This window comes from Strix uralensis, chromosome 15 (genome assembly GCF_047716275.1).
Source record: "Strix uralensis isolate ZFMK-TIS-50842 chromosome 15, bStrUra1, whole genome shotgun sequence".
NCBI lineage: Eukaryota > Metazoa > Chordata > Aves > Strigiformes > Strigidae > Strix > Strix uralensis.
In genome coordinates this window covers 17,653,600-17,665,995 of record NC_133986.1, presented here as the reverse complement: position 1 = coordinate 17,665,995, position 12,396 = coordinate 17,653,600, and the positions used below count along the sequence as shown (strand labels likewise).

The window sequence follows — 12,396 nt, the reverse complement described above, 5'->3', positions numbered from 1 at the left end:
TACTCCATTTCCCTTGTCAATGCCAGTAGAAAGAAGCTAAATCTGAGTGAGAGCATGTGGCTGGTTAGCTGTCTGCACTGCATGCCCCGGGCAGGATGAGGCTCGTATCTGGTGGAGAGTGGCTGCATCTGAAAGTCATTGCTTCCCTTGGTCGCCTTGCTGGGATCTGTTTTCAGTTGCTGCTGAGACAAACTCACCAGTCAAAATATTGACGCTTTTCAAGTCCAAGTCAGCAACATTTCCTGTAAGCAGTGTTTTACATTGCATTTGCATGAGTTGTTTTTTCGGTTGTCTTGAAACCTCCATAAACAGAGTTCTGTCATTAATTTTACTCTTCTATTCAATGCTGGTAATTTGTACATTGTGCCTGTCCAGCACAAACCAGGGAGTGATGATGTTGGTGCTGTGCTGCAGGACATTCAAAGTGCAGGCAAATCCATTGTTTACTGCTGAGATGAACCAAATGTCGAGCACTGATCCTTTGCTAAATTGGGATACATGCTGGGTAATCTTCCTTCTTCAGTAACAAATACGACTTCTAGGGCGTTGTGAGTTGGGTCTGTTTGAGTGCTGGTGTTGCTATAGGGAACCTTCTTTAAAGGTGCTTTTTTATTCATACTCTGGCTGAGTTTGCAAAAGGTTGTTTCTGTGCAACCTCCAGTGATATGGTACCCGCCCCTGGTGAAATGTTAAACCTTTGGTCTTCCCCTTCCCTCGCCAGGAGGTAGAGCCTGGCAGCCCTCACCAAATCCTGGGTCTCTGCAGCAACATTTGCTGAATAAAAAGGTGTGTCCAGAGATCTTACAGTTCCCTCTCCCTGGGCTTGGCTGGGAACCTGGGAACCCTGACAAGGACTCCGGATCCCAGCCAGCAAATGTGTGTGTCCCTGTATCGATGTGTTTGTGTCAGCCTTCACAGCGAGTCAAACCTCTGCTTCTGAACTGAGGTGTTACCAGATTAGAGGGACTGGCTGACATGGTCAGTGATGGAGCCTCAGGAGGAGGGTCTGCATAAAACATGAGAGCTGGATCAACCAAACCCTCAAGGTTTTCAACAAGCTGAAAGTGGTGACAATTTGCCCCAAGCCTGGGGCAGAATATCCACCTGCATCAATGCAGGCTGGGGACCAACCGGACATGTAGCAACCCTAGCATGAGGACCATGGGTGATGGCGATGCTGTGTGAGCCAATGGTGCATCCTCATCAGGAATAAGGCAAACCATGTAATGGACCATTTGAGGAGAAGCATGGCCAGGACATCCAGGGAAGTTGTTATTCCCCTTGGCTTGGTGCTGGTGAGGCTGACCCAGTGTTGGGCCTCCCAGTTCAAGAGGGTTGTGTACAAACTGGGTTGGACCCAGGCAAGGGCTACCAAGAAGGTCAGGGGTCTAGAGTACATCATCTTTAAAAGAGGTGGAGGGAATTGGACTTGTTCATTCTGGCAAAGAGAAGGCTGGGGTGTTCTAACAGCAGCCTGCAACTACTTGAAGGGCAGCTCCAGAGATGATTCAGCCAGACTCTTCTGTATAGTGGCAGCTGATACCATGAGGAACGATGGCTACAAGCTTCAGCTTGAGAAATTCAGATTATACATTAGGGAAAACTTCTTTCCCAGATGCTCAGTGAGAGAGCAAATCCGTTTTCAGGAGGGTGGATGAGATCTCCTGAGGTCCCTTCCTACCGAAATTCCTGTGATTCTACAAAATCATGATATTGAGATCTCTGCTTTCTTTTTCTCTCTAAAATAAAAATAATGCTCAACCAGACTTCCAGGCTTCAACAAGTAAGAAAACAAACAAATAACGCCCCCAGGCAAACAAACAAATATATAAAACCCTAAGTAAACAAGCAAGCAAACAAACAAAACTCCCAAAGGACAAATGAGTCTTGTTTATTTAACTCCCCAGTTTGCAGTCAGCCTCATAATTTGTGTGGATTTAATACTTTTTTTAAAAAAAAAAATGTTTTTGGCATTGGTTGATAATTTGTAGTCTGAGTGGAGTCACATGTGAACATTTGCTAGCTCAGTCTGTCTATAAATTTGCAGCACCTGGTGAAGGAGGGGAAACAGCTCAGCTGGAGGTGTTGATGAGAGCAACTCTAACTGCACGTAAGACCTAGGCTTGTTCCAGGACCTGTATAAATCTATTGCAAGAAGCACGAGGGCTTGGGAAGAGCTGTTCTGCTGTAAGCTTCAATTGTAACCTCCAAAAATAAAATCAAAGTGCCTTTCATGAAGAATTAAAACAGTAATCTCTTCTGAGCCACCAGAGGCAATAAAAGTGAAAGAAGTGAAACAGTTAAAGAGTTGAAGATTTTGTCACGTGCTCTTGTTTGGGGCAATGTCCACTTTCACTCTGCTGGGACTCTCAAGCTGATTTTTGTTGTGATGGTACTTGAAGTAATGAGCCCACCTGGGACAAGGCTGAAGAAGGAGACCTGTGGTTACCTTTGATCCTGCCTGGCAAGTAAGTAAAGGGGAGGGAAAAAAAAGAAAAAATGTTGGCATGCTGACTCAGCACCTTTCACACTGTAAGCTTTGAACTGTACACACAGCTTCCGCATTTTACCTATGCTTTATGTTCCCAGCTAGAAAGCACCTTTGTATCACTTTTTCAGCCCATCAGCCTGCAGTAAGTTGTTCCATGAGTACTATGAATACAAAAGCCAGCTCTGGAGGTGAGGAAGAAGACTTGGGAATGAAGAGTGAGACCCTGGGGGAGAGCAGCTGCTTGGGAGAGGTCAAGAGGAGACAAACGATCCTTGTTGCCTACCTGATTGTAACCCTAGAGCTGACCTTCCTCTTCATGCAGATGGGAGTCATGCCTGTGAGTATGGGTGGTCCTGCTTCACGGCACATCTTGCCTTCAATGCCAAGCTGTGTAGTTTTCCAGCAAAATCAGAAGAGAGTTTCTAGCAGGAGAGAGGAAACTGTATTCCTACCTAGCAGGCAAGCTGTGACTGTGTTCAGGGTTTGCCCAGGCAGTAAAAGCTGCTTTATTATTTGTACTGCATTAGCACCTAGAGCCCTTTCCTGGCCTGATGACCCCGGGTGAAGCTGATGTAGTTTGTGTCTTCTTGCCTGCAGTGGGAGAGTGACCCAACAAGCAGGCAGCAGAAATTGGAGGTTTCGGATCAGAGGTAGTTTTTTCTGAGGGCATAATAAACCAGCTGTGAGTGGGAATCATTGATTCTCACTTACTGGACTCTCCTGTCTGGTTTCATAGACTCATTTAGGTTGGGAAAGACCTTTATGATCATCAAGTCTGACCCTTAACCTGACACTGCCAAGTCCACCACTAAACCACGTCCCTAAGCACCACATCTAAAGGTCTTTTAAATACCTCCAGGGGTGGTGACTCAACCACTTCCTTGGGCAGCCTGTTCCAGTGCTTGATAACCCTTTTGGTGAAGAAATTTTTTCAAATATCTAATCTAAACCTGCCCTGGTGCAACTTGAGGCTGTTTCATCTTGTCCTATCACTTGTCACCTGGGAGACGAGACCGACACCCACCTTGCTACACCCTCCTGTCAGGTAGTTGTAGAGAGTGATAAGGTCTCCCCTCAGCCTCCTTTTCTCCAGAATAAACAACCTGAATCCCTTGAGCTGTTCCTTACAGGACTTGTCCTGTAGACCCCTCACAAGCTTCATTACTCTTTGGACACACTCCAGCACCTTGATGTCTTTCCTGTCAGTGAGAGGCCCAAAACTGAACCCAGTATTTGAGGTGCAGCTTCACCAGTGCTGAGTACAGGGGGACGATCACTTCCCCAGTCCTGCTGGCCATGATATTTCTGATACAAGCCAGGATGCTATTGGCCTTCTTGGCCACCTAGGCACAGTGCTGGCTTGTATTCAGCTAGCTGTTGACCAGCACCTTCAGGTCCTTTTCCACCAGGCAGCTTTCCTGCTCTTGTGAGCTCCTGGATCTGTGATACACATGACCACCCCTGTCTCTGGTGAGCCCATGTCTTCTGGGAGAACTCTCAACAGGTTTTGTGACTTCAGAGGCAAACTGCTCCCTCCTCCTAGCACTAAACCAGCTCATGGTGCCTTGAGTCTGTAGGCTGAGAGAGAGTTTATTTATAGGAGATTGGTCTAGTTGGTCACCAATCAATTACAGGGGGTTTGGGGACCTGGGTGCAGACCACATACTGGGGAAGCAGGCAAGACTGGGGCATCTTCACACCTTCTGAGAGCTGAACTTGGCTGTGAGTTTTAAACAACTCCTAGCAGATGACACAAAACAAAAATGTGAATCAGAAAGGGCTGTCCCTTGAGCATACAATTTTTAAATAAAAAACCTCAAAGGATTGTGGGTCTTCAAGGTGTGCATCTGCAGTTTTTTGCAAGGTCAGGTTGTGGGCGTACCATCCAGATTATAAGTAAAAGTAATATTTCTCCTATGTTATGCTTGCATGGATTCCAGCTTGCTCGATTAAACAACAGTGTCAAGACCTTACAGCAGTCATCTCCTGGATGGTGCTTGGGCTGCCCCAAGTGCAGGGTCTGGAGGCAGGAAAGCTACTTAAAATCTACCTTATCCCCTTAGCAGTAGCTGAATATGTTCAGCTGTATTAGACTGCAAAGGTAAAGGGTGATTCAGATTTGTGACCTGGTGCAAAATTGATGGTTTTGATCACATCCCCCTGATCTTCATTAGTGGATGGTGTGGGACAGAGACTTGTGGTCTTCATTAAGCAGCCTGTGTCTGACCCAGTGAAGATTTCATCTGTAGATATGGGGAACTGAAGGAAGTGCTTGTTTGGAGCTGTAGCCCTTTCCACACAGACATTAAGTCCTATATTCAGAAGTATAGCATACTTAATTTCCCCTGACCTGTTAAGTTTTTTCTTTTTTAGTACTTGGCAAAGAGCCTGAATTTGGATTCAGTGGGGTTTGGCTACCTCCAGACAACCTTTGGTGTCCTCCAGCTTGTGGGAGGTCCCATTTTCGGAAGGTAAGTGAGAACAATTCTTATGACCCGTTTCATAGCTGAAAAAGGCCAGACATTTTTATACTTTAATAAAAAAATCATTTGGTTCTGGTTCATGGTCTTGTTGAAATGTTTGAAAATTTCATAAATGGGCAAAGGGAAAATAAATACTGTAATTAGAAATACCGCAACATAGAAGCAGCCTTTATATTAACTTAGCTGTGTTTTAATAACACACATTTAAGCATAAAAATATACAGGGAACAGGCTTAAACCATCAGAGCCCTCAGAGCCCAGGTCCTAACAGCTTAATCCTGCAAACATTTTATAGCCACGTGTAACCTTAGAAATGTCTTGTGACTGGGAATCCTGAAAAAGAGGGTATTTATTGATGTTAAGTAGAGCCTGTCAATGAAAATATTTTAGGGTTGAGTTATTTCTACAGCTGAATCTCACTGTATCTGTGTCAGTGTTTAATACAAAGCTGGACTGTATGAATCTTGAAGAACTGATACATCCATAAGCTCATCTATCAAAATAAGAAAAGAGTGGAAAAGACAGGTTTACTGCCTCTCTATCCCATGCAGGGGACACTCCTATTCCTAATGAAATGTCAACAGCCCAAAAAAATTCAACTGGAAGGGGAATGCATTCAAAAAAGCGGAAAAAAATTTGAAAGAGGAATATAATCCAGTGATAGGAAACTAAAATGAGGCTGAGAAAATCTAGCTTTTCTTCTCAGTCCTGCTACTGATCAACAAAGCAATAAATGGATACAGAGTTGGTGTGTGCCTCGGTTTTCCTGCATGCTGGTTGATGCTCTAGAGGATCTTCCGGTACATGGTGTGTAGCACTTCAGGGATCTGATCTCTAAAAGCCCTTGGACACTGCCATAATACACATTTTAAAATCAATAATTATTATGTTAAACTCTCCAGTGTGGCTTGGAAGAAAATGTGTTGCTAAGAACAGAGATGGTGCAAAGGGCCCAATTTGAATACTTTTTCTGTTAACATACAAAACTGGAGTAATATTTCTGTTCTGTTCTGGATCTGCTGCCACCTGAAGTCCGGTTTTCCTCTGTGTATGTCGCTCTGAGTGTCTAGAAGAGATGCTGAAGGGAAGGAAAACGACAAGCCAGAATCCATCCGGGTCTGGACTCTCACTGGTGTAGGTGGGACTGAAGGTGTATATTGCCACACTGATGTCGGGTTTTCCTAGATGTGAGGCTGCTTTGACCTCAGTGTAAAGGTAGATAAAGAGAAAATGAGAAGGGGGGGGATAAGAGAGAGAAAAATGTGTAGCTTAGGTTAGTGTTTCTTGTTCTTGTTTGATGCTTCTAAACAGCCGTGAGAAGATGAAGCACCGAATTTACTCTTAAGTAACAAAACCAGAAAAGCCCTGGACTATGTAGTGAATTGTGGTCTTTAGGTTACAAAAAGCTAATATAAGCTTCCCTGGCTTTCACGTTAACAGTGAAGTTTTGACCTGTACCTCTTCCTCAACATGAAACCCTTTAATTACTTAGGCTTAGCTTTGTTTGTAGACCAGTCTTGGCATTTTCTGGGGGGTTGTTTCTTTCAGTGTAAGCACAACTAAGTGCTACACAAGGTAACATTCATCTGCTAACTGTAATATGCAACTTCAGTAAAATGAAGGAAGGAGGAATTGGAGTGAAAAACACTATCTAAGGCCTGGTTTATGGTCATCATAGTCGCAGTTGCTCAGGACCCTTTCTGTGGTACTCTCGGACTTTGTCCAACTTAGCTTTTTAAAGTATCTTGGAGTTGAATCAAAACCTGACCCAAAACCTGATCTGCCTGTTTGAAGCAAATATGAGTCACTACTGTGATGTCTTTATTGAACCTAAATAGAAAACTACCTATTTATTTTCTTTAAGTGATGCTAAATGAGAAATGTTGCTTTGAACATCCTCTGGAAAGAAACTGGAATAACTTCAATTGCCATTGAACCTGAACTAAAAAATTAACTAGCCTGATTCCCTGGTCTGAACCAGCTCTGAGTCACAAAGTAAAATCTGAGGGTGCTATGTGCTCTGAAGTGATGATATTGTGAATGAGTTACTGAGCTGACCTGCTGTATCTGCCTCTGCCTGTGGCTTGTCGTTAGCAGCTCTGAGCTTGATAACATTTATTCACTGAAATGCCAGGGGAGGAGACTTAAGGACGTAGTCATTATCTTGTGCTTGTGAGGGGTCTGGAAGTGGACTGTGGCAGTTGCTGGCACATTCCCTTGCTACACCAAAGTGTCTGTGCCTGCATTGCCAGGTGGGCAGTTGGTGCTTCAGCACTGGTCCTTGCACTCCTTCTTCAGGCAAGGCTTTCACTTTTGGGGAGACTTGTTTTGGTTTGGTTTTTTTTTTTTTTTTTTTTTTGCAAGGCAAAGTTTTCTATTGCTGGTAGTCAGCAATGAAGAGAGGTTGTCCAGTACTCGGACCCAGTGAGCTGAGCTCCTCTTTTGGGAACTGAGTGCTTCTGAGAACGTGGTCAGCACTTCCCATGGTGGATAAATGAGAGAGATGGCTGTGCAACTTCATCCATCTGGGTGCATTTCACTTGTAATGACCTGCATGGTCCCACTTCTGATGACCTTGTACCATTTCTGTACCAGGTTTGCAGATCAGTTTGGCACCAGAGCAGCCTTAATTCTCTCCTGTGCATCTGGAAGTGCCTTCTTCCTGCTCATGTCCATCTCCACCAGCATCCCTCTCCTCTTCCTCTCCAGGCTGCCAGCAGTGTTCATGCATGGGCTACCAGGTAAGGTTGGTCAGGGCTGAGTGGCTTTCCACATTGCTTTTATTGCCTGATCCCTCTCTTCTTGCTCACATTGCTGGAAGTCAACAGGCTCAACAGCATGAAGCAAGGAAGGAGAAACATTTGATGGTCATCAGGGATGAAATGGTGAGAACGTGAAGCAGCAGGTGTATTGGTTATGAAAAGTAGGGCTACTAGTCCATTGTCCTAGGTCTATCCTCCTGTATGATCTTGAGCAAGTTGCTTGGACTTCACCATCCAGACAGGGGTGACAATCACTTTCTGACAGCAGTGCTGTCCCAAACTTCACAGCTGCCTTCTTGCAACCAGGATATTTTATAGGAGAGCTTTTCCCATTCTCCTGGTAAAATGACCATCCTGGTCAAAATGAAATGTGATTACAAAAATACCTTCCGTTACCCACCAAGCTGTTCTGCTTTAGTTGGCCTTTTCTAGATGTTTCTAGTAAAACCCATAAACAACCTTTAACTACTAGAAGTGGTGTAACTCATGCAAGAGGACTCAAGCTGATAGAGTGTTAAGACTCTTCTTGCCACTTGTGAAGTGGTTTGAGTGTTTTTGTTTCCTGTGACTGACAGGCTGAACCAATTCCACTCAGCAGGGTGCACAAGCATTTGCCCTGGGGTTGCAGGGACCGTTTTGTGGCAGGCACTGTTTCTGTGGCCTAAAACTGTGTATACCTCCTGCTCAGACCCTGTGGCAAGCTTCTTTCAAGGGATTTATTTCCCTGCAGGTGCTCAGAAGGTTATTACAGACCTGACTAATCCTTCCCAACGCGCTGATGCTTTGGGGAAGCTGGGTCTTTGCTTTGGAATAGGAATCATCATCGGCTCTGCCCTGGGAGGTGTCCTCTCCACCAAATTCAGGTGAGTGGCCCACTTGTTCCGTGTTGGCCTTGTTGCAACCATTGAGGGAGCTGCTAAGAGGTATTTTGCTTTCCCTTCAGCTTTTAATGATATCTTACTGCTGGTGGCAGTAGAGGATCGTATCAGAACTCAAAATTTTGCTTTGCACACTGCTACAAAGAACTACTCCCACGGTTTTTAAGGAGACCTTGTTGAAAATCTCATCTTCCATCTACTTAAATTGATTTAAAAACATGTTGAAGTGAGAAATGGAGTCTGTCTCTCTCCTGGTTGTCTTCTTTTTGGAGCTGAGTGTGCTGAAAAGCAGCACACACTGCATACCCTGCTTTTAAGAAACGGTGTTGTGCAACTGAGAAATCAAAATTGGGAGCAGTATGAAACTCGTGGGGAAATTGGTGGCAAGGCCTTGGGGAAGGGGAAAGCAAGCTTGGGACAGTGGGGAAAAAGATTGAGGAGGTCTAGCCCTGTCACAGCAAGATGAAGCACATACCTGCCACTTCCCTGTTTGCTTTCCACAGCTTGGCACATGATAGCAGGCTGCCACCTTCTCTTATGTGCTGCAATAGGAAAGAAATGCCTGATTGTACTGAATTTACCAGTCTGTTCATTATTAGGAACGTAGAGGAAGTTCAAAAGGTGTGGTGTGTCGAGAACTTTGCAGGCAGGGAAGTGCACATGACTGTAACCTTCCTGGAAGATTCCCCAGCATTTTTCCAGTGGGGGGAAAAAAAAAATCCCTTGTGAACTTTTGAGGATTTATTTTGCTCTTCTTTTATTATGGACACTTGCTTCTGCAGATTCAGGTTAGCGTGGAAATAACTTTTTTCCAACCACTGAGCATTAGAGCTGCTCTACAGTGTAGGACAGAGGTTAACAGTCGTTAGGGGAAGCTCTGGTTTTCAGGAACTGGGCTTGTCCTGGAAGGGCTCACTGTGGCTGGCAAGTGTTTGTGTCCGCTCGGTGTCACCGTCGGTCTGCCCGCCAGCGCTGCTGGCAGCTGCTGCTCACTGTCACAGCCACCCAGGGCCACCATACCAGTGTGTGTCCCACCTCCCCTCACCTGGACAGCAATGCTATCTCATTAAAAATCAATTTTCGTGAACTTCAGGCAGCTAAGTCAAATGTCATTGATTTTTTTTCATGATCCTTGTCCTAGTGCCATCAGCACTGCAGGCTGCGTATGGCGATATGTCACCTGGGCACTTTGCGTAGGGCACCCTCGGTTACAGTGTTGGTTGTCATGCATTGTGCTCTGAACCCTGTTGTGCGTCCATACGTGTTCAGGTGCTGCAGCCACTGTACTTTGCGTCTCAAATCTTTGCAAAGGTTAATTGAGTAGAAGACTTTAACCTTGCTGCCTTAGGGAGTAGCCCCTGAAATCTCTGTTTGCTGCTGTACCTTGGCAGCGTTGGGCCAAGTTAACTGCTGCAGACAATCTCGGGAGTTTTCTTCCTCTCACTTGAAACCTGAAAAGGTTTTCCTTAATTCTTTTGTGGTTGGTGCCTGTTCTCTGTTGACTGATTGACACAAGGCTGGCTCAGAGGATTCATTTTGTAGTTGTTACTGGGGATGTAGTTGTTATTTGGGATGTACATAATATTAACTAATTCAGGATCTTAAAGTATTTGTAGATGTGGATGGTTGAGTGGGATTTTTAATAAGCATTATTTTTAATCAAATGCAGTCCCTTCTATATGTTAACTGTCTGAAAGTAAAAGTTACCTCTGTTCTCAGCTTAATCTCTGGTTATATGGCCATATTTAAATATCAACATTCAAGTAGCATTGTTATCCAGCAAAAATTTATGGGACTTCACTTACCAGCATGTTCATCAGTCGCTGGTTTATAGAAAAATCAGCAGTGGGAGAGAATCCCGTGTTGCAGTTAGAGACACTTGGTTGCTGTCTGGCTTGTGGATGTCGGGGCTTGGCGCTGTCGGACAACAGGATGCTTCTGGACTCCTCGGATTGCTGCTTATTTTGAAAGCTTCTGGCCCTTATATTTTGTGCCAGCAACCTAACACTGAGAAAAGTGGATGTTGCCCATAATTATGGGACAGTAAGGGACCTGCACCTGAAATCCTACATGGCTTCTGCCTTTCCCGTCGCAGGGGATGCTTTCCCTCGCAGCCGGCGGAGGGCAGCTCTGCCTCGCAGTTCGTGCCGGAGCATCCCCCCGCCTGGGCTCGGGGCTCTTCTGCCCCGCAGCAGGGCTGGGGAAAACAGCATCTCTGCCCGGAGCATCTGGGTTTCTCCATGAGGATTTGTGCATCCCCCTGGAAGGATCTGTCTGCCGTCAGCATCTGGGTTTCTCCGTGAGGATCTGTGCATCCTCCTGGAAGGATGATAGGAAATCCCATTAACAAAGGACAAACCCCAGGCAGGAGCCTTCTGACCACCCTGACATGCAGAGGGTTGATTTGATTTTATAAACAGCAGCTCCAGGCTGAGAAGGTCACTCTGGGTGTTTGGTAGCAACCTTCACCGCAGCCAAATCCCACCTTTGTTCTGACACCATGTTTAGCTCCTCTGCCAGATTTCTATGCAAAGATTAGAGAAGCAATCTACTGATTTTCAGGGTTTTGGCTGATATTGGTGGTGAGCAGAAATGCAGCCCTGCAAGCAGATGAAGAGAGTTCTGTGCCATGAAACAGCCCCCAGAGCACTCCCAGCACCTCTGGCTGTGTCTGTGCCACTGACCTGGAGGGAAGGGAGTGGGTGTCGCATTATGGACGCACCAGAGGCTCCTTGGCCCTGTTGCCATATCCCACAGATTGGCTGTTAATCATCCCTCCCTGTTTCCCACACTTGCACAGGAAGGCTCCAGCTGTACTTGGAGCTGCATAATCACTTCCATTTTTTTCATAGAAGAATGACCCAATCTCTTTCCTTTGAAAAGAGGCATTTCTGCCATATCATGGAAGAGCAAAGCTGGAGGTTTCTGTCCACTCTGCATTCTTTGCTCTCCCTCACCACAAAGCTGGCCAGCATTCCCCGTCTGTTGTTGACAGCATTATTCATATGTTAGCAGTGGTTTGTATACAAGAGAGGGGGAAAAAATCAGCCTCAGTTCCTCAGCTGATGTCATTTTGGTATTATTCCACTGTATTGTATTTACCATTGATGTACTTGACCTAAAGAGCTGGTCTGTTGTTGTTTTCAATGTTGGAATAATATTTGTCAACCCTTATTTATTAAGATAGCCCCAGGAAATTGAATGGCTTTTTCTGATTTGCATAGGACTTTTTGGATGTCAGATCCTGACCTCCGCTCCTAAGCTGTAGCCACCAGTCCCAGACCTTCCCTTTCCTCTCTCTAAAGTACTACACTTTTCCCCCATGTTTTCCACAACTTTGAATGAAGCTGTAGCAAAGGAATTGTGACTTTTAGTCCGACTGGACATGTTTCATCTGTGGAATGTGGCTTTGCCTTTTCCAATTAAAGGGGGTGCTCACCAGCTGGCTTTGCCTTACTGAATTTAATTGCTGGAGACCTTGCTCTTAATATATAGCCCAAACTGCATACTGCTGTGAAGAACATGCTTTCTACAGGCAGGATGATGGTCAGGCAAATTTACACCACCTGAGGATGAGGTATAAGCCAATTTATTAACACAAGCAGTTGTAATCTTAACTATTTGGAAAGTATTTTCATGTTTGTATGCTTTTCTTCTTTTTAATTGGCATTTTCTGGTCATTGATCAGTTGGATCGGGATGTGGATGCAACATACCTCGCTTGAAAATATCAGTTCAGGTGAGGTCTCCAGGTTCTCCGAGAGTCTGCAAACTTCATGACAG

General features: G+C 45.1%; 1 protein-coding gene across 1 annotated transcript in view; it reads left to right on the top strand.

Annotated features, from left to right (window-relative positions):
• Window positions 1–2,339: 2,339 nt before the first annotated feature.
• Window positions 2,340–12,396, top strand: part of SLC67A1 (solute carrier family 67 member 1) — a 62,338-nt gene continuing 52,281 nt past the window's right edge. The window contains exons 1-5 of the mRNA XM_074884540.1: window positions 2,340–2,468; window positions 2,620–2,828; window positions 4,865–4,962; window positions 7,570–7,715; window positions 8,467–8,599. Coding sequence (XP_074740641.1) covers window positions 2,646–2,828; window positions 4,865–4,962; window positions 7,570–7,715; window positions 8,467–8,599 — 560 coding nt within the window. The 5' untranslated portion in view covers window positions 2,340–2,468; window positions 2,620–2,645. The remainder of the gene's footprint in view (window positions 2,469–2,619; window positions 2,829–4,864; window positions 4,963–7,569; window positions 7,716–8,466; window positions 8,600–12,396) is intronic.